Below are 21553 nucleotides of genomic sequence, written 5' to 3'. Positions count from 1 at the left end.
CATCTTTTTGGTGCTTATAAAGGCGAAGAAGCAAGATGCACACAGGAAGTGGATGTTTTTTTTATATTGACGGTTATTACAGCTTCATTAATAAACAGCCACGTATCTGTGTGTGCGTACGTGTGCGTGTGACCGTGACCCAGAGAGGGAGGAAACGATGGGTCAATAGTCACATAAAGTAGCAATAACACAAATGTTTAAGATGAGTGCATCCTGATCCTGGCTCTTGCTCAAGCACAGGGTTGTTTACTGTTCCGGATGGAGGTGGGGGCTTGAGGGAATTGACTCTCGGGACTTTCTATCATGATGGAAAATTATTTGTCGGCAAAAGGGATACTTATCTTCCCAAGACTGCCCTCTGAGTCTTCCTCATCTGAAATCCAGTGTGCAATGGGTTACATAACCAGTAGCCTAATGGGAGGACATGGACATTATGTAACCTCGAGCCTTAATGATGGTCCAAATAATCTAATACCAAGCTCTGATATTCTATTCGAAGACAGGGGCAAGTGGCCAACACATGCATGTCTATGAGCAAAATAAATGGCTTGTATCGTGATGAAAACAGTGTGGACTGAGTGAAACCACTTGATGACATAATAGTCAATCGAAAGCTGCTTCGAGTGCGCCACTGTGTGGTTACTAGCAGCCTTCACCTCATTTAGAGTTTAGAGTTTCTCAATAATTTCCCCTTTCATGGGGAATAAAAAAATATAACTATAAATGAAAATATAACTACATAAATGATAATATTTAAAAACAACATGTATTAATGGTCTTATTTTATAAACTCATACATGTAAACGTCACTGTTTGAGGCTTCAGGCTCTTGATTGCTTTGCAGGTATTTTTCTTCGTTTCAGACATCGCAAAGAATACAAAAATCTGATTGCATTTACATTACAAGGATTGCAAAAAAATATTTGCTCTGGCCTACTGGCTCAGTGTTGGCCAAAATACACACAGTACACCATACATGTGCCCCGTGTCCCACTTTACATTATTAAGTGGGATTTAATAACTGAAAATGACTTCTCACAATTTGTAGAGCAATATTTTATTCAAGCCATACAATAAATTATATTAAACAATATTATCTCATAGGTCACATGAGAGGCAGCCCACTCTGAAACAATATTGAAATGCTTTGACAAAAACTACAAGAATATAGCCAACACTTGAATGGGCTGCTACTGTCCCTACTTAAAATTATTGAATAAAATCGATACATAAGTTTATAAAACATTATGGTGGCTCAGAAATGACAATGTATTTTGACAAACGTCTCTCTTTGGCCATCGGATTAAATGAGTCTAAGAGTTGCTGTCTGCATTATTCAATACCAATTATTGGCTTACAATATGAATAGTAACATCCAGTAGCATGTTCCAGCCTTATGCCAGAGTACATCCAGCTATCTGACTCAGGCTCAGTGGAACAAAGGTCAACATGGACTTTGACTCTATACGCGTGAGTGAGATAAAACAATGCTTTAAATAATTCAACAGTTATAAAAAACACAGTGTAGATTAAAAAAAAAAGGACAACACACAATGACGGGTCCACAGCTTCTGACTGCATACAAAATGTCCACTGGGTGAAATAACTGTCCCAAGATCTAACTTTGGTATGAAGTCCAATGGGTCCTCTGCCCTTATAACAATGCTCCATGGTTGGGTGGCTCAGTTTCATGATACATATTTTCATTATACATTCATGCAAACATGAGTTACTGCTAAGTATCATCTAGTCATAACTGAGCTCCCCAGAGGGTCCTGCACTCCAGGAACATGGGGATCAGACTGCTCACTTGCACTCGGAGCCTCTTTAGTGTCAGGCTTCCAGCTTGTGTTGTCTGTCCCAGACATTTCCCCTTTCAGACACACGAAACAAAAAGAAGAGAAGCATTAATTACTAACTGCAATAAACGTAACAGGAAGAATTATCTGTGTGCAGTGAATTTGCATGCATCCTTTATTTCCACTACAGTAGAGTCAACCAACCCTCTCATATACCTGTATAATGTGAAACCTTTCCTACCTGTAGTTTGTGGTGTTGTCGTTGTTTGTAATGCATTTCTAATACATTTGCTCCTCCAACTTTGTAAATGAGGTCAATACAAAGAACGATGAACAATAAAACAAGTGCTGCAGGTTTTATGTATTTTTGTAGGCCAACCCAAGATGTTAGCGTTGCACTGGTTCCCCTGACAGAAAGCCGATGGGAGTTTTCTTTTGGATTTTGAAATATTGCAGAAAATAAGCTCTTAAGTTTGACATACTTAAATGTTTTGTTAAGCAAGATCATTTTCACAAATAAATACCACTATTAAGATGTTTGAATAGTGAACTCTATCGGCAGGAAGGACAAGCTAACATAGGTTTATAAATGGTTTACACCAACGAGGCTGTGAAGTCGGACTAGTCAGCGTGAGGACATTTAGTAGTCTCACTTCTTAGCAACCACCTTTTTTTAAGACACGTAAAATTGACTAATTTTATATCAAAGATCATGACTCTTTCTTCAGGCATTTTACCAAAAACCCATTCAAAAAAACAATGACTTAAAGATTAGGGGGACTGGAAGGGCAAAAATGCAAACTGATTTTCAGGTTGTAGCACTCTTTAACACAATGGAGTGCTGCAGGAATCTGCACCACTTAATAAATAGTGTCAATAACTAAAGTCAAATTCATACTTGCTGTGTTCTTTGTGGGATTTTCTGTGCCATAATGGAAACTATTCTCTTTATCTGCAGATTTCTTAAAGTTCTCCACCTAGAAAACAAAACAGAATTGTAATGTATCATGTGTAACCATTTGATGCATGTAAACATAATTCAAGATATGAGTAGACATGCTTACCTCTGTGAATATGGACTCTGAAAGTCGGCTTGTGAATGGGCCTGTATCGTCAAATGTCCAGGTACTGCAGGAAATCCAGAATGGCATTAGTTTTCTACAAAGCTAGCTTATAGAATAGTACAACAGGAAGTTTAAGGAAGTTTACCCTGAACTATTGGATAATGCTGGTTCACAGTCAATGGAGCTCTCTTGATTCTTTAAAAGAAAAAGAAAACATGTTAACACATCACACACACACACACACACACACAGAGAACAAATCCCTGTCTCAGAGAAGCAAAGGACAGCTCTCACCTGTGGGGCCTTGCTATTGATTTTCACATCTTGTGGATTTCCTGCTTCGATGTCTCTGGCTTCTTTTTGCCGCTGCCTCTTTACATAATCATATGTGCTTATGCCTTTATAAACTGTAAAGCCAAGAGGAACATAGTGAGGAATAATGACCGGATGAGGGGGGAAAATAGAGCCCGATAAACTGTGTCTTGTGTGAAAATTGTGACTCACAGAGGTAAAAGTGGAAGGCCAGCAGATGACTGAGTAGCAGCATGCAGGTGATGCTCAGCATACCCGTCATGAACGCTAATATAAGGAGACCAGCTGAACTAGTCTTTATGGGCGCTAAGGGTAAAAACGCCAGCCAGGTACCATTCCCCAGCATAACTATAGAAAGACGGACAAAAAACAGTATAACACTCAAACAGCTTTTAATGATGCAATTCACAGAAATGTGATCAAAGCGCTTTCTAAAAAAAAAAAAACTCATTAGTATGGTGACTCACTGTCATACTGTGGGGCGGTGCGGAGGCTGTTTGGATCCAGGTAATGCTGAATAAATATAAAAGAAATGACAACAACGAGCAGGAAGACACCTAGCGTAGCAGAGGACAGTGCAAAAAAGAAGCACCTGAAAGCACACATAAAAGCTAATGTTAGTGCAGAAAGCATTCCAACCTTTCATTTAAACATCAGACAAGTCAGATACAGAAAGTCCATCCACAACCTTCTCTTACCAGTAGTTTCTGCCACCCACACAGGTGTTCAGCCATTTGCAATGGTGATCAAAGTCTTCCACACACTTGTTGCAAACGCCACAGTGCTTTACTCTGGGGCCACTACGTGAAGATTGATTATGTTAAACATCAGAAAACACAACTTTAGCATGATTGTCAAATTATATTGCTACTAAATAAGAAAAAGCTCAATCACATTAGAGAATACGTACACCTTGACGTCACACAGATAACAGTGTAGGTCCTGGATGACATGCGGTTGCTTAGTCCTGTCAAAAAAGGCCATTGGGCTGGAATATCTCCGTTTGGCCCTCACACTGACGTCTGCTGGGTCTATTGTCACAGCAGCAATATGAGCGATAAAGTGTACAATAAATGTGATGCCAGTCAGCTGCAAACAACAAGAGTCAAGGAAAATAGCAACAACATTAGAAAAACACTGCAATATGTGACAATATATTGCAGTGCAGTTAGTGGCCCAAGTGCAACAGAAACTCCAAACAAGTGGATCTTTTGTGTGAGAGATGAAGTCCGTTCTAAAGAAATCAACCGTTATTATGGCCGAGCGAAGCCTCAGTTAAACGAACCAGTGTTGACATCATGCTGCATTCAACATGTGACAAAAACACCACTGATCATGTCTTTTGGGCTTCATAGAGACCACAGTAACAGAGACAGAGTCACGCCTGGTGTGACTGCAGCCCGCACAGACAGGCCACACAACAACATCCTTGTCTTGTCCTGCAGTCCAAACTAAACCGGAGTAGAGACTCATGTGTGCTCCATGTTCAAAAGTGAAACACCCATTGCTGCACACTGAACAGTCAGCTAGACGGCAAGATTTCAGCTGTGTGTTAAGGATACGGCATAAACCACGAGGTTCCATGGCAGAGGCAGAAGAGGGATATAGATGCCAAAGCTGACTATGGCGAGGTAGCTGTACACCAGCCAGCCAACCACCTGGAAAGCCTGAGGGGGCCATGACCATCCGTTCACCCTGGGAGGCTTAGAGGGGACCAGCTCGTTTCTACTGCTGCCATGCACGGGAGATGTGCGTCTCATCTTTTTGCAGAAGCAGTTCATCTAGAAAATAAAACACAGACAGATGAGAAGGAGTCTCTACCAGGCGCCTTCAAACACCCGGCCACACATTAGACATATGACAAGCAAGTCGAGCTCCAGCACAGCGTGAGTGTATTTGCTGGGGAAATGAGTTAGGAAAATGAGTTGAGCACAATGATGCGGGGACTTTTCCGCCATTACGGACCTATTCTCAGACTGCATTTAGCTAGGTATACTTATTACACTGGCAACGATTTCAACAGTCATAGTTTAACCTCATTTGTATATATGGGGATTGACAAAATATCAGGAATATTAGTCAACAAATGTATCAAATACATGACCAACTAACTGTGTCAACAGAAACTGAACATAATAAACTTCATGAAGGTACAGTTGGACTAATTACAAAGCTGCTGTATTAAATTGCATTAGTTTTAGGTAAACTGGCCGAGCTGCATGTGTGACAGAGGCAGCGCTGGAGGATATTGTCACACAGCTTAAGAAAACAGCTGATCCAAAGAAAAAGAGTTAAACAAAGTGCTTCATCCCTTTCTTTGTAAAAAGCCTTCTGCTCACACGTTTTGCTCCTGGGCTTGTGCCCGACACAAAACCTGAAAATAAACTATAAGTTGTGGGATTTTATAATGCTTTTCGTTCATCACTACCGTTGACTAATTAGTGAAATATGTTCGCAAATAATCGTCCAACTGTTTGATTTATTAAGTAACTAACGTTAATGTTCAGTTAAAAGGTGGTCTGCTATAAGCTCACCCCGCATGTTGTGTTAAATTCACTGTTCAAATAATTAACAAAACTATAAATGCATGACAACAATTTCAGTTATATGCAGGTCTAATCAATGTGGAATTACTTACTTCTGCAGTTGAAAGGAAGCGACCATGAGGTGAGAACAAGTTGCTCCCGTTTCATTACAGACGGAGAAATCTTGCATGACACCACATGATTAATCTATCAGGAGAGCACGTGCTCCAATAAGCAAAAGTCTCATAATGAACAAAAACGCATAACCCGGACAACGCGAGTAAGAAACAGCCACGATGAAAAGACTCCCGACGACCTCTGATGTTGTATCTCAAGTTGGAAAACCAACTCACTCAGCAGGTCGGAGCGGCGCTATGGAAACAGTCCTACTGCGCATGTGCACTTTGTTTTGATTGTGGCCCTTCACTGACTCACCGAGTATCTGCGCATCTAGCGTGCTGGTCAAACTCAATCTGGAGAATATAAGGCCCTCAAACATGACAACATATATCCATGAGAGCAACAGAGAACTGCAAAACATAAAGCCGAAATCCTCTAACAGCTGACTTCATCTTACATGTCTCTGTAACATACGGAGTGTCTCTGTGTACTGCAGGCATGTTGATTTATTTTCACTTCCCTATTGTTTCTCTCACACGGAGACAATGGCAAGCGTTGCTCAATGAAAGCCTGCATGGAAGTGTATTGCTGCACACATCTGAGGACTCAGCAATATATATATATATATATATATATATATATATATATATATATATATATATATATATGTATACACATACATACATACATACATACATACATACATACATACATACATACATACATACATACATACATACAGTGCATCCGGAAAGTATTCACAGTGCTTCACTTTTTCCACATTTTGTTATGTTACAGCCTTATTCCAAAATGGATTAAATTCATTATTTTCCTCAACATTCTACACATGACAAAGTGAAAACTGTTTTTTGCAAATTTTTGCAAATCTATTAATAATAAAGAACGAAAACATAACATGTACATAAGTATTCACAGCCTTTGTCGTGACACTCAGAATTGAGCTCAGGTGCATCCTGTTTCCACTGAGCATCCTTGAGATGTTTCTACAACTTGATTGGAGTCCACTTGTGCTAAATTCAGTTGATTGGACATGATTTAGAAAGGCACACACCTGTCTATATAAGGTACCACCGGTAACACGGCATATCAGAGCATAAACCAAGCCATGAAGTCCAAGGAATTATCTGTAGACCTCCGAGACAGAATTGTATTGAGGCACAGATCTGGCGAAGGGTACAGAAAAATGTCTGCAGCATTGAAAGTCCCAATGAGCACAGTGGCCTCCATCATCTGGAAATGGAAGAAGTTTGGAACCACCAGGACTCTTCCTAGAGTTGGATGCCCAGCCAGACTGAGCGATCGGGGGAGAAGGGCCTTAGTCAGGGAGGTGACCAGGAACCCGATGGTCACTCTGACAGAGCTCCAGTGTTGTTCAATGAAGAGAGGAGAACCTTCCAGAAGGACAACCATCTCTGCAGCACTCCACAAATCAGGCCTGTTTGGTAGAGTGGCCAGACGGAAGCCACTCTTCAGTAAAAAGCACATGACAGCTCGCCTGGAGTTTTTGCAAAAAGGCACCTGAAGGACTCTCAGACCATGAGAAACAAAATGCTCTGGTCTGATGAAACAAAGATTGAACTCTTTGGCCTGAATGCTAGCGCGTTTTTCAGCAGGAGGAACTGGGAGACTAGTCAGGATTGAGGGAAAGATGAATGCAGCAATGTACAGAGACATCCTGGATGAAAACATGCTCCAGAGCGCTCTGGACCTCAGACTGGGGTGACGGTTCATCTTCCAACAGGACAATGACCTGAAGCACACAGCCAAGATAACAAAGGAGTGGCTTCGGGACAACTCTGTGAATGTCCTGGAGTGGCCCAGCCAGAGCCCTGACTTGAACCCGATTGAACATCTCTGGAGAGATCTGAAAATGACTGTGCACCGACGCTGCCCATCCAACCTGATGGAACTTGAGAGGTTCTGCAAAGAAGAATGGGAGAAACTTCCCAGAAATAGGTGTGCCGAGCTTGTGGAATCATACCCAAGAAGACGTGAGGCTGTAATTGCTGCCAAAGGTGCTTCAACAAAGTATTGAGCAAAGGCTGTGAATACTTATGTACATGTTATGTTTTCGTTCTTTATTTTTAATAAATTTGCAAAAAAGTTTTCACTTTGGTTTGTTGTGTGTAGAATGTTGAGGAAAATAATGAATTTAATCCATTTTGGAATAAGGCTGTAACATAACAAAATGTGGAAAAAGTGAAGCGCTGTGAATACTTTCCGGATGCATTGTACATACACACATAAATAAATAAATATATATATATATGCAGCACAAAATAGTTTTGAATATGCTTATTGAACCACGCACATATATATACACAGGTGCAAGCGTTTATTTGTTGCACTCATACAAAACCATACAATGACACTACAACCACTCTGCAATCATATTGGGTCTTTAAAACAGCTCCTGCTGTCTCCGCGGTGTTTAAACAGTCCAAGACCAAGTACCCAGTGCTGTTAACACCAACACAACAAAATGGCAGTGTGTGTGGTCAGCTGTTGGCTGTGCTCTCTATCTCCGGAGACTGCAGGAACTCGTAGGGATCATGAACCATTTCAGACTGGTCCAGGTGTGGTGGGCTTCCTGTGAAATAAAGAAGATAGGGCTCTTATGTTGCTGCACTGATGTTACTATTCTATGAAAGCAATTTTACAGAAAAGGGGAGGTTTAGTTGATACTCAGCAACAAGGTATTAAGACATGTTAGCATGCAAACAACAATAATATGATGTTTAAATTGTGGCTAAAAAGCATTAGCAGTGCTCCTTTCTGTGCACCTAGTTTTTTCCTATTGTAGATACCTAAGTGGTGCTGATCCCTCTCTGAGGCATTAGAGAGGGAGGACACGTTGGACGAGGGCCTGGAGCCGACTCGGTCCACTTGAGCCTCCTGGAACTCCTGCAGGAGTTTGTCTGTATCGTCAAAGTGCTGCTGGCCCTCCTCGTTGCCCGGCTCTTTCTTCACTGTTTTACCTGTTTAAGAGGGAAGATCATTGTAAGACAGTAAAAGAACAAATAAATGCACTACCTCCATTTAAAGCAGCAACGACAGTGGAGCATCTTACACAATATTTCTGTTACAGTATGTATCTATCAAGTACTTTGACTGCTGTGTTTCAAAGTGAAACTCAAGTTTTTACTAAGAGCTTAATAGGATTGGTGATTACGTGGCTATAATGCCCATCAATACTGCGACTCCACACATGAAATTCGTTACGCTTAATGCGACAAAGGGCCGTATCCCATTAATGCAAGATTATCGTTTCCATGGACTCCGCCATACTCATCTTTTTACCATAATTACGTTTATGTACACGTAAATGCAGCCACTCAGTGTGGATGGGGATAATCACCTAATGAGTTCAGCATGGATAAATCCAGAGACATATCAGGATAGTTCTTCATGAAGTCCAGGACTGAGCCACTCTCTCCCAGACCAGTGCCATCTGCCATCTAAACAAAAATACACAGCGTCACTCAGACAGCCGGCCAACTACATAAATGTATCATTACTATGTCAAAAGACGACAGCATACCTGCATGTCACAGATGTTGGATTTGGTTTCATCAGGTTTTAGCATAATGTTTCTTTTCTGAAATGTAAAGTAAGCATCATAAACATCATATATATAGAGTACAATTGGTCAAGACAACACTGGAGAAAATGATGGAAGTAATGTGTGTAATGCTGTATATTAGGTATAAGTCAGATACCTGTCGGATTTGATTGACAGCTTTAGTGTGATCGTCTGCGGTCATCTTGTCCAAAAGCCTGTCAACCCAACACTTTGTGACATCTCCGCAGCCCTTGACAAACTCCTGTATGCTTCGGGTGAAAGTGAAAACATACAAGCAGAAAACAGGAACACATTATTTTCACGAGATCTTTTCATATCTAGGTTTAACCAATAACAACAAAGTCCCCCTACCTGAGAGCACATTGTACCCCTGTGTCATCGCCATAGGCTGAATAGAGCGAGTCCACCTCATCAGGTAGCAGGTCTGGAAAGATGGAGTTCTTCTGAAGGGTCTGAACATTGTAGGCACTGCTCAGAAACGTTACTACAAAGAGCAAGAAAAAAAGCATTATGCATTGTAAGTCTTAGAGGCTAATTGTAGTCATTGTTAGTTATAAAATTCACGTTACTGCAAACCTTTGTGTCTCCTGTCATCTTTGAAACCCAAGGTTGTTAATCCAGGCAGAAGTTTATTTGACAGAGAACTCAGGTCCACTTTATCAGTCTCATCTTCTGCAATACATTAAGAATAATTATACTAATGTAGTGAATATGTGAAAGATGTTTAAAAAACTGACATTGTGAGAACAAACCTTCTGCATCAGGATCCAGCTGATTCACAACAGTGTACAGAAGAGAGCTGTCTGGCTCTTTACGCAAGTAGCCCATCTGAAAACAGATCAGAGAAAATAAATGATCTCTACTAACTGCACTTAAGAAGTAACTCGTTTCATGTATAAAATATAGCTATAGCTTGTTATAACAGTGTGTACGAAGGGCAATTTATACACAATAAGTTAAGAGCAAAACCTTGGAGTTGGGCATGTATCTGTTGATCCGATCTCGAGCTTCATCTGCAGAATGCTCAACGAGTGCCAGGACATGCTCCTCTGCTGTACTGTCAGTCAAGCTGCAGGCGTTTCCTTCTGGTTCAAACAGGTAACTGAAACAACAGAACAGACAACGTTACAGGATCATTATACTGATATTATACACAAAAAGGCAGATTTATTCCATATATTACAAATAAAGAATACCTGATGACTTCCTTCAGGTCTTTAACTGGTTGTTTCTTGGACTTCTTAGCTGATTCCACTGGGATGGGGGTTATCTCTGGAGGAGCTATATCAGCTGCAAGGTCTTCATCTCCCAAAATGGCTCCCTGCTGGGTGAAGTCCATGTCCTGCATAAAAGACATGCTGCGTTTCAAAGCCAACAGCCGTTCCTGCGCACAGGGCAGAGGAAGAAAGTGGCAACTTAACTTTGTCTACTTAATGGGAAATGTTGATGATGAGTGATGTTTTCAAGGGAAAATTCACTCTAAAAAATCCCTCTTTACCTTGCTCATCATCTTAAATCCTGTATGTAGCAGTTTCTTGGCAGCTTTGTAATAGACAGTCTCTGGTCGGTTGTACACCATGGCATTGTCACACATCAGTTTAAAATCCGCCTGAAAACAGTGTTCAAACAGGTTTGAAGGCAAGCTTGATCTGCACACATTTGCTTACCCTTTATAATACACTTAAAATAAATACATATTTACCATTCCAACTCTGTCTTTGTGTTTAAGTATCCTCACCTTGAATTCTGTAACCGTGTTATAGTCATTGTTTTCAATCTTGTCTTTCATGGTGCTGAAGTCCATAGGATGTTTGATGATCATTGAGTAACCAGGGGCAATCGCATCTGTTACTGGAAATGAGAAGAATCCATGGGGGTCTTTTCTGGGAAGACAAGAGATCTGTGATGTTATTCAACACAGCACCGACCTTAAGATTTGTTTAGAGTTGTCTTTTGAGTGTTCTGATCATGTCAGTATATGTTATCTGTCAGGTCAATACAATCAACATGAATGGCTCTTGCTTGTGCTGTGATTCTCTGAACCAGTCCGCATCGTAACGTGGCCCAATTTACATTTAGTGCAATGTTTTTTAAGTGTTGACAGCCATTTATGGCTAATACAACAGCAAAGTCGCCCACACAACATACTCCCCTTCCACTCACAATAATAAATGCTTCAATAGATTGAAGACTGACAGCCTACAACTCTTAAAGGCATGTGTATTGCACCCTACAAAAATATATATTGTCGTTTTTTTAAAATAATTATTATATTATATTAATTAATATAATTTTCATTTTTTAATTATCATGGGAAAAGGCTTTTTATGTATACATATGGTGTCTGAATGAGCAGTGCTGTGCCATTAGACTGAATCCTTGTTCCTCACCTCTGTAACTGCCTCAGAAAGTGCTCTAGAAGTTGTTGACGAGGAGTGGATTCACTTTCTGCATTGGGCAAATGTAAACAACACAGATATTTATGAACACATTTACAAGTGAAAATACATATATATTCCTCATAGAGAGCCATTTTTACCTTGTTGTGTCCTGCAGGCTCGGACCGGCCTGTCTCCTTGTTGTTCGAGGTCCAACTGCATACCGGAGTGAAACTCATCCACTTCAGGCTCAAGCTCAGTATCAGGCTCAGGCTCAGGCTCCATCTCAAACTCTCTCTCTCTCTCTCTTTCTCTTTCTCTCTCTTTCTTCTTTTTCTTCTCTTCCGGCTGATGAGATATGATCATTAGTCAGTGTCTTGTCCGTAAAAACATTAAGAATGTATTGATCATATTCTCAGGCTTAAGTTAAATTTACTCACCTCCAATCCAATACTTAAACTTTTTGGCAATGTAAAAGGCTCAACAGGTACACCGGCACTGGCAGCAGTAGAAGCTGCTGCCTCTGATTCATTCTGCTCTCGTTCTCTCTTCTTCCTCTTTTCGTCCTATAGAATGGGATATAAATATTTGTTTAACTTATAGTGGAACAAAACATAGATTCCCAAGTAATAATGTTCTTATGTACACTAACCTTACGCCGTCTTCTCTCCTCATCATCCACATATTTGTCTTTATCCTTTTCAGACTTTTTCTTTTTCTTCTTCTTTTTCTCTTTGTGGCGTTCTCGCTCGTGGTCTGATCTGTCATCGTAGTAACTGGAGTCATGGCCCGAACCCGAGAGCTCTGTCACCTCACTTCCTCCAACTTTGAGGACAAGCTTCAGGGGCTTCTCAAGGGCCTTGTCCTCATGGTCTACAGCCAAACAGGGGATAATTGAGTTGGAAAATATGAAAAGTTGTGGGAGGAGTCTAATTATGTTGCCATTAGTACGGTAGGAATACTGTAGTGATGTTATTACTTGCCAAACAGGTTGTGTATTGTAATAGAGTAGCTCACGTTGTAGCTTCTCAAGCTGACGAAAAAAACACACTGTACTGTAACTGGGGTTTAATGCATTTAACTGCATTGTTTATTTGAAGGTAATTCCATAATACTTAAAAGACCATGGTAATGGGTTAAATGCAGAGAATAATTTCCCCACTATGGGATCAATAAAGTGTACATTATTATTTAATTACAATTTCAAAAATGAACCCTATAATTCGAGTATCATATATTAAATAACTTGCTGGCACCGACAAGAAATTAATTATAAATAACTAGAACTCAAGAAAATATTTTAGCAGGACGTTAAAACAGATGGATGTGGGTTGTGCATCGAGGTGGTCGATTTGTACACAAAAACAATGACAATATGCTGTCTTTCCCAGCTGAGCTAAGCTAGCTAACATAAAGCTAGCCGGGACAAAAGCTGTGGGGTAACATATCAGAGTGAAACATGCATTCAGGTACCATCAACAGTTCTCCACTCCGGTTTATGTTTCTTGTGTTTTTTCCCCATCTCTCCGTTTTTATATTAGAAGACCCGTGTTTATTCCGGTTACGTTACCAGTGGTCGCGAGCGTCGGTCGAGACGTAATGACCCTTTTGCAACAAGAGAGCTCGCGGCAGGCGGAAATGATAACTCACAACAAATGATGCATTTCCGGTGTAACAAACCAGCCCGCTAATTTCGAGTGACTGTCGGCTTTCTGACAGCCCAGCGAACTGTCGATAGTTTCTTGAGTACCATTGTGTTGATGCAAGTCCTCAGATTGATAACGTAAATGGTGTAAGTTATGGTTTCCGGTTTTGTCGATGTAGCAAAGTGTTTACTTTGACTTTGAAGGGTGTTAATATTTGTCAGCTATGTTAGCTAACTTAGCTACAACATCGCCAACTAACGCTAACACTTATGTTAGCTACGGTTAACGGAAATAACTCCTGTTTTTTTTAAGTTATGAACTTCTCCCTTTTCTCCTCAGTTTTACAGGGATGGACGTTGACAGAATGGAGTCGGAAAACCAGGAACAAATCATTCATGTGGAAGTCCATGTTAAATCTCACAGGTGGGTTCGCTGAGTAGTAGACTAGTCAGTGAATGTATGGAGTCTCAAACCCCAGGAAAGACGCACAGAGGCTGAGGAATCGTGTTGTGGGGTATTTGTGTCAGAACTGAAAACGTTTTCTAAACAATTAACGTTAACCTACATTGGAAAAGTGACTAAACCAGTACTGGTTATGGTATCAGCAATGTGGGGAAATTATGAAATGGGATAGAATAGGATATTACTTTATTCATCCCCAAGGGGAAATTGTGTGAAGCAGCAGCAACGATGTTTTCATATATACACAATACAATACAAACAAATAGCAGGACACTACATTTATATATATATTTTTAAATAATGGTAATAAAGGAAATTCAAATGTAAATGATGTAAATGCTATCCCTGTTCTCCCATACATGTTTACATTTCAGCACAGCTAAACTGTCTGAGGTGAGGATACATGTTCTGGGTCTACTGAATCGCCACAGCATGGTTTTTGGAAACTACAGATGGGCAGAGTTTGATGATGACTTCCTGCAGAAACATGTGGAATCTGTGGCTATAGTTGATCTAGAGGATCTGGTAATGCAGGTCTGTAATTTTGGTTTGTGAATGTTTTCCATCATCTTTTCAGAAGTAACAGACGAAGTACTAAGGCTTTGCAGTTGTTTATTTTTTTCATTTAACTTCTTTTTCTCACCCACTCAGCCTCTTGATTTGAACAGTTGCTCTGTCTCCGTTAACATCTTCACTTTGAATGAGGATGGACCCAGCACGCTCAGTTTGGAGGAGGATGAGGAGCTTTCAGCAGCCAATCACTGGTTGCTGCCAGCAGGTGACGCTGCACATTATTATTCATTTCCAGTTGAAGTTGGGCAGCCAGGAAAATCTTAATACAGGAAGTGATCATTCTACAGTGTAAACCAATGCCTTATCATTTAGGCATGCAATATATTACTCAGTATTACTTAAATTGATACTCCAAAACTCTTTAGGAGAGAAGGGGTTCCCTTTGTATCTCTGTGCTCCAGAGATGTGTGGCTGAATCAGCTGCTTCTCACAATGAGAACATCAAACTCCAGAGGGATAAAGAGAAACTGATTGACACTCCCTGTAGGCTTCAAAGGTGGCTGTGAAAAGTGTGTCGTTCTTCATAGAGAAGAGTTGTAGTCAGCTTGGATTCATGCTGTCCATATCCTCAGTATGTCACAAACTCTTGTATTTTCATCAACATATGACTAAATATAGAGCTTGAATGGAGGTAACTTTGATAAAAACAATAGGTTGTGTGAAACTTAATAATATGAATTACAGTATTGCCTGCCATACTTGTGGGCACAGAGTGGGAGGCAGCCAATTACAGCAGTCTTTCTTAATTTCACTATATGCACTTTCTTATTATATCTTTCTTTTCTTTTCTTTTTTATCTTATCATATCTCATACTGGACTTTTGAGGCCAATACAGATATCGACATTTGAGAGTTTAAAATAATATGGTATTTTTTTCTTAACAAACAAAACAGTGTTTCTAAATCACACACAGCCTAGTTTCTTTTTCTGTAATTTCTTGGCCATCATATGCACTGCCTCCCAATATATCTGGTATCAGCTGCTATTAATGTAATCCATTCTTATCAATGTGAATCCAACCTGATCAAAGCCTTCTTTTCCTTTTGTGAAGAAAGCTGCAATTGTTTTATAGCGATCTTTTCAGCTTGATTAGGGATACGTTTTTGAAAATTGAAATTGAAAGCGAGATAAAGACTATCTCAAGCGTTATTGTAAAGGTACAGTTAAAGTAATAAGTGATTTATATTTTATGTTTCATTATGTTCATGTGCATCTATCTATACGCTTTGGCTTGATTCAATCTTTGCTGAATTCTTTCCTAAAATTACCTGATCTCTGTTTAACAGCTGAATTCCATGGGATTTGGGATAGTCTGGTATATGAGAGTGGAGTCAAAAAACAGGTACAAAAAAATAATGAAAATAGCAGTTGAGAGAAAATGATTGCATAACTTTTTCACTTATCACTGCTAAACTTCCAATTTGTTTTCATTTTCCTGCAGCTCCTGGATTACATCACAACAACAATTTACTTCTCAGACAAAAAGGTTGACAGTAACCTGATTTCGTGGAACCGTGTTGTGCTGCTTCACGGTAAATAACTAGTGAGAAATAGTCATTTTTATCAGTCGAGGTCATCCCAGGGATGATGTGCGTAATATAAGCGATGTATCACTTTGTGTGCCTACACACAGGACCCCCGGGCACAGGGAAAACGTCACTGTGCAAAGCTCTGTCCCAGAAGCTGTCAATCAGACTGTCAAGTCGGTAAGTCAATCCTCTTTTCAGTGAAACGCTTTAACAGTAAGTGTTCCTGCTCTTTTCTTTTCAAAAGACACTCTTCTCCCTGCAGGTATTCGTATGGGCAATTTGTCGAGATAAACAGCCATAGTTTGTTCTCAAAGTGGTTCTCAGAGGTACACCTGACTTCTTTTTATGTTACATTGTTAGATTAAAGCATGTTTTAGATCGAACTGAAAGTATTTCCATCACGTGTCTTTGTTACAGAGCGGAAAGCTGGTCACAAAGATGTTTCAAAAGATCCAACAACTGATAGACGACAAAGATGCTCTCGTGTTTGTTCTGATTGATGAGGTAAAAATCTGCTTCACTTCAGGGAAATTAACTTGATTATGTGAGAACCCCTACAATGAACTTAATGATTACATTCCCTCATTAATAATGCTTGAGATAAAACTGAACGCCTTCTTGTGCACATGTTGTTCAAGTTATTGCATGTTCAAGAGTGTCTTTGCTGTGACGAAGTGAACATGTTTTATGGTAGGTGGAGAGTCTGACAGCAGCTAGGAGTGCCTGCCAGGCGGGAACTGAGCCCTCTGACGCCATCCGAGTGGTCAACGCCGTTCTCACTCAACTGGACCAGATCAAACGGTCAGAAGGCAAAATGGTCTCTGTACTGTTTTTTAAAAACCTCTCTTATAACATATTACATTGGAAGCCTTAGTTTCTTCTTCTCACAATCACTCTTAATTACTGTTTATGGGAAATCGATCCATCAGATTTGTTTTGTCTTATTTACACACGTTCTTTTGTGTTGACTTTTGGTCTGATTTCAGACATTCCAACGTGGTGATCCTGACGACCTCCAATGTGACAGAAAAGATAGACTTGGCGTTTGTGGACAGAGCCGACATCAAGCAGTACATCGGACCTCCATCTGAGAAGGGCATCTACAACATCTACCTCTCCTGCCTGGAGGAGCTGATGAAGGTGACCCAACAGCAACGATTCTTCTTCTTTTTTCTTTTCTTTTCTTTTCTTTATGGGAATAAATTGTAGTGATATTCAGAATATTCGTTGAAAATTTATAACAAAGATTACATACTTAGTAAACAAATAGAAATAAGATGCATACAAAATGTAAAAATCCTTCTGCAGTTATTTGCAAGTTATGATGCAACACATATGCCATAGAAAGTTGTAACAATTCCCGGTGTTCAAAACTTATTTATCTGAAAAAAAACGGTGCGTAAGAGAGTATGATAGTTTTACGAGTTTACTGGGGGATTGTCTTTGTTTTGGTCATTTAGGTCAATATCTTGACACAAGACAGAATTATGATGGCCGTGGGGAGCAAGGCTCAGTAGGTAGAGCAGGTTGTCCACTAATTAAAAGGTAGGTTTGATCCTCGGCTTCTCTTGTCCGTGTGTTGAAGCATCCTCGAGCAAGACATTCATCTCCAAATCCTCCAAATATTTAGGTCAGCAACTTGATGGAGCATTTTGCCAAAACATGACTGAGAGGATTTTCTTTTTTTTACCGTGATGGAAAGGTGGCAGAGCGGCAGGGCAAGAATTAAGTAAAGTATTGCGCTAATAACAAGAAGACGGTGGAGTCCAGAAATGTCTTGAGGCTTAAATAACAAACAAATCTAACTGCTTTTTTTTGGTGCTTTTGTTTGCATAAATAAAAATGTTTAATGTTAATATATATATATATATATATATATATATATATATATATATATATATATATATTGTATATAATGTAATATTTACATTTATTATCAACATGCTTCAAAAACGGTCGTCAGCAGCAAGAGTTAAAAAGCAACATCTAATTGAATAGGTTGAGTTGATAGATTCCCCGTATCTCTCTTGATATGTGCAGTGCCAGATCGTCTACCCCCGCCAGCAACTGTTCACCATGTTTGAGCTGGAGACGATGGGCTTTGCAAAGAGTGAGGTGTCCGAACACAGTCTGAACCTGAGGAACATTGCTGTGTGAGTAACACCTCCCATAATGCAATAGAACCCAAATAACACCGTCTCTGTGCTGCAGTCAAAGCATTGAGTGCCAGTGAGAACTGAAAACAGCCAGGGGCTAATGTTTTTGTTTTTCTTTTCATTTCCAGAAAGAGCAAAGGTTTAAGTGGAAGAGCACTCGGAAGTTACCTTTTCTAGCCCACGCAACTGTTTGTAAAGGTAAGGATTTGATTTAGTTCTACAGATTGAAGAAGGAAAGAGTCCTATTGTTTTTTTTAATGTCGTTTGTTCGCTTGCAGACACCGACCGTAACGCTTGAGAGGTTTCTGGAGGCAATGGACCAAGCAGTGGAATAAACAGATGCAGGAAAGGCTGACCTGGTCAATGGTGTCTGAACTTATTACAATGCCCAAAGGCTGACACATGATTGTTTGTGAGCTCTTTTTATCAAGCTTAATCCTTTCATTTGGCAGCCACGTGTTAAATATATTGGCAAGTAACATTGTTTTAACAAATGCTATCTATAATACAAGTCTCTGTTCAGGTAAATTCATTTGGTGCTACTATCTTAAAAGACCAAGTTGGTTTCATTATAGGCAGTTTGCTTTAAGATGGAGTACCCAATGCTTTAATGTTCTGTGTTTACGCTGTTCTTAGTTTCAATGTGTTCGTTTTATGTAATGTTCAGCTTTAACCTTAACAGTGCCAGGTTCTTTTGGTTTCCATGTTAAACTGATAGTTCATTTGTATTTTAACTTTAATTTAAATCACTGTGTACACATTAGCTCAATCTATGGATTGGTTTGAGGATATCTCATTGAGGTGAAAATATGTTTTTGTTAACTGGTTCCTTGTTCTGCTGTTCATTTCTCTCATCCAAGTTGTCAGCTCACTGAGATGCCTTCACCCTCAGGATCGAGCTAATGTTCATGTGCGATACCAGCTTGTGTTGAAAAATGTGAACTGCCACTTTAATATGTTCCTTTCACCACTATTCATGTGTAATATGTTTAAAAAGGGATGTTCCTCATAGACCATCACTTAGAAATGTTCATGTATATCAAATCTTCTTCAATCTCTCTGCATATGTGTTCATCGCAACTTTATTTTGTATATAGCATTGTAATAAACCGTATCGTTTATGCTTTTGCGTGTTGTTGAAATGCTGAAGATGCATTTTGGAAATTTGAACAAAGCCCTTAGGCCACCACTTGGTGGCGCGCTGATACTGTCTTACAGTTTTCAACATGGAAAGACTGATTTTATATAGTGTATTTTATGAGATGTGATAATTACAATAACAGCAGCAAGTGGAAAAAGCCCACATAGATTACAATGGACCTTAAGTCTGTCTCATGTTGGTTATCTAAATATCTTTAATGAGTAAATAATAAAACTCCACAAATATCAAATGTACAGTTGCACATCTAGAATTAAAAAGCTGTTCCCGGTGTTACTTCGAAGTGGTATTGTGCAGCGAACAAAGTCGTCCTCCTTCATGAGACGGAGAATCAAAGTCATAAATTCTTACGCTGACAGACTGTGTGTTTGCCAGTGGTTGCCACAAATTGACCTGTAAAAACAAAACACTTAAAAGAGGGTTGAGTTATTGAAATGTCATATGCACAGTTTACACGAACAGATTAGTGGCTCCATTGTTCGTATGAACATATTTTGCATTCTGTGAATGCTTTGCTGCTTTGCATGTCAGCTGCCGGGTTCAGACAATGTGCCCTTTGTTTGTTGTTGAGCACAGCTTTTCCACTCCACTTCAAAGGTTGATTCTTCAGGCTGTTCCTGAACGTAAAAGGATAGCAACAGTTCACGCAAGTTTCATCTTTATTCACACGCTTCCTTTCAACTTTATCCGGTCTCTTGTCACCTTTGAATGTCCTTTCTTGGGTGTTCTATAGAACACATTTTGTATGTAATCTTTACGGATTAGATGTTAAGATCAAGCAAATGATTTATACTGTTATCAAGACCTTGATCAACATTTTATCCTAGAAACGCAGCTGTTTGTGCGAATTATCCTTTTAATGCTACTGTATCTTTTACACCTAATTGTTTGGCACCTGCAATTTTTCTAGTATATCATTTAGGGTTTTTATGTGAGATGACACAAGGAAGCTCTACCTTTCATCAATGAACACAAAGGAAAGACAAAAGGGCAAGATAGTGAAAGGTCGAGCTGTAGGAACGGGCATGGCAAACAAAACCATAATTTCTCTGACTGGAGGCATTTTTTCTTCTTCTTTTGACAGTAGTTGTTCCAAAAGCAGGCAGCTTTTAAAAAGCAATCAAGCCGCAGAGAAGAAAATTCAAAAGCCTTATTGTTACAGAGTTTTATCACTGTTTCAAGCAACTTCAAGATGTCAAAAATCCAAACAAAACAAACAGTCTGATATTTATCCTCTCAACCGTTGTTCAGGTACACGGCTGAAAGCAATGGAATATCGCTGCATGCGCCAATGGTGATTCACATAGTGAGGGAATTAACTTACACACATGCTTATAGGCATGTTAAGAAAAAACTGAACAGAGCTGCACACCAATCCATGGAAACTCTCACTCATTTCTCGGAGAATTCACCGATTGAGTTTTAAAGAGTTTATGATATACATAGATGTGCTATTTTAGAGGATTTTAAAGTTCATTGATTGAAGCACGTTTAGAAAAAACCTGCACTTCAGCCAGTTTAAAGATACGTAACAGCCCATAAAACTTAGGCCGTGTCAGGGCTTCTCATGACAGCCTTTGATGATAAACCAGGACTTGTATCCAAGTGAGCATTGCTCCTTAAATACAACCTCAACTATCCCTATGTCTGTTCCCAATCTGAACAGAAACGGTTGTTGTTTCTGCTTGAGATTTTTTTTTTTTTTCATCTCGTATGTATGTCATTCGTATGAGTGGGACGCTAGAGGGAGTGGAAGAAAGAGGATGAGGGAGAGAGATACCTTGTAAAGAGGCAGAATCCTGGGATCCAGGCTGCATAAAGAAATGGTGATAATTAGGCACGGCTAGTAGGATCAAAGAAAGCTGCCATCAATGAGCTATGCAAATGTCGGCTCATCCTGTCAGCCAGAGAGAAGTCTGGGAAAAGTCAAATGGCAGACAGGAAGAGCTATGAATCTTCATTCTACATGCATCAAGGTATGCTAGGGAAACTGGGATACTATAATGAACAATTTCCACTTGTATACATGGCTCTGATGTTCCTCCAGGCAGAGCTGCTTTGTTTAGATAATAAAGGACAGGGTTTCATGATTTCTCATATGGCAGCTGCCCTTTGGAGCAGTGAGTGAGTGACTGACACGTAGCATCTAATAACAGTTTATGCCTTATAACACCATAAAGATCAAAGTAACATCTACCTTCATTTTGAATATAATCTGCACAGGA

General features: G+C 39.7%; 3 protein-coding genes across 6 annotated transcripts; 1 reads left to right on the top strand and 2 right to left on the bottom strand.

Moving 5' to 3' along the window:
• Positions 1 to 1335: 1335 nt before the first annotated feature.
• zdhhc11 (zinc finger DHHC-type containing 11) lies at positions 1336 to 5032 on the bottom strand. The gene is made up of 11 exons (XM_034554073.1): positions 5024 to 5032; positions 4738 to 4956; positions 4086 to 4264; positions 3874 to 3975; positions 3643 to 3767; positions 3368 to 3523; positions 3158 to 3270; positions 3009 to 3058; positions 2864 to 2927; positions 2698 to 2776; positions 1336 to 1873 (listed from the first exon to the last, which is right to left on the bottom strand). Exons 1-11 carry the CDS (start codon positions 5030 to 5032, stop codon positions 1743 to 1745), a joined length of 1227 nt encoding a protein of 408 aa, XP_034409964.1. The 3' UTR covers positions 1336 to 1742.
• A 3123-nt stretch (positions 5033 to 8155) lies between these two features.
• brd9 (bromodomain containing 9) lies at positions 8156 to 13430 on the bottom strand. 4 transcript variants are annotated; one of them, XM_034553636.1, is made up of 17 exons: positions 13373 to 13430; positions 12455 to 12675; positions 12243 to 12368; positions 11964 to 12150; positions 11815 to 11872; positions 11163 to 11307; positions 10923 to 11033; positions 10621 to 10808; positions 10394 to 10526; positions 10177 to 10252; positions 10001 to 10096; positions 9776 to 9908; positions 9561 to 9672; positions 9383 to 9439; positions 9200 to 9299; positions 8649 to 8819; positions 8156 to 8431 (listed from the first exon to the last, which is right to left on the bottom strand). In XM_034553636.1, exons 4-17 carry the CDS (start codon positions 12085 to 12087, stop codon positions 8340 to 8342), a joined length of 1596 nt encoding a protein of 531 aa, XP_034409527.1. In that variant the 5' UTR covers positions 12088 to 12150; positions 12243 to 12368; positions 12455 to 12675; positions 13373 to 13430; the 3' UTR covers positions 8156 to 8339. The 4 variants fall into 4 exon arrangements, with proteins under 4 accessions (XP_034409527.1, XP_034409524.1, XP_034409525.1 ...); XM_034553633.1 differs by having other exon boundaries at positions 13276 to 13426; XM_034553634.1 differs by having other exon boundaries at positions 10001 to 10093; positions 13276 to 13426.
• Positions 13431 to 13450: 20 nt separating this feature from the next.
• Positions 13451 to 19292, top strand: trip13 (thyroid hormone receptor interactor 13). The gene is made up of 14 exons (XM_034553631.1): positions 13451 to 13594; positions 13788 to 13871; positions 14285 to 14444; positions 14562 to 14688; positions 15771 to 15826; positions 15926 to 16016; positions 16118 to 16190; positions 16276 to 16339; positions 16431 to 16517; positions 16708 to 16814; positions 17000 to 17153; positions 18054 to 18166; positions 18298 to 18367; positions 18448 to 19292. The coding sequence occupies exons 1-13, from the start codon at positions 13590 to 13592 to the stop codon at positions 18344 to 18346; spliced, it is 1170 nt and encodes a 389-aa protein (XP_034409522.1). The 5' UTR covers positions 13451 to 13589; the 3' UTR covers positions 18347 to 18367; positions 18448 to 19292.
• The last annotated feature ends 2261 nt before the right edge of the window (positions 19293 to 21553 follow it).

This window comes from Cyclopterus lumpus, chromosome 16 (assembly GCF_009769545.1).
Source record: "Cyclopterus lumpus isolate fCycLum1 chromosome 16, fCycLum1.pri, whole genome shotgun sequence".
NCBI lineage: Eukaryota > Metazoa > Chordata > Actinopteri > Perciformes > Cyclopteridae > Cyclopterus > Cyclopterus lumpus.
The sequence above is the reverse complement of the archived record's forward strand: the minus strand, read 5'-3'. Positions and strand labels throughout refer to the sequence as shown.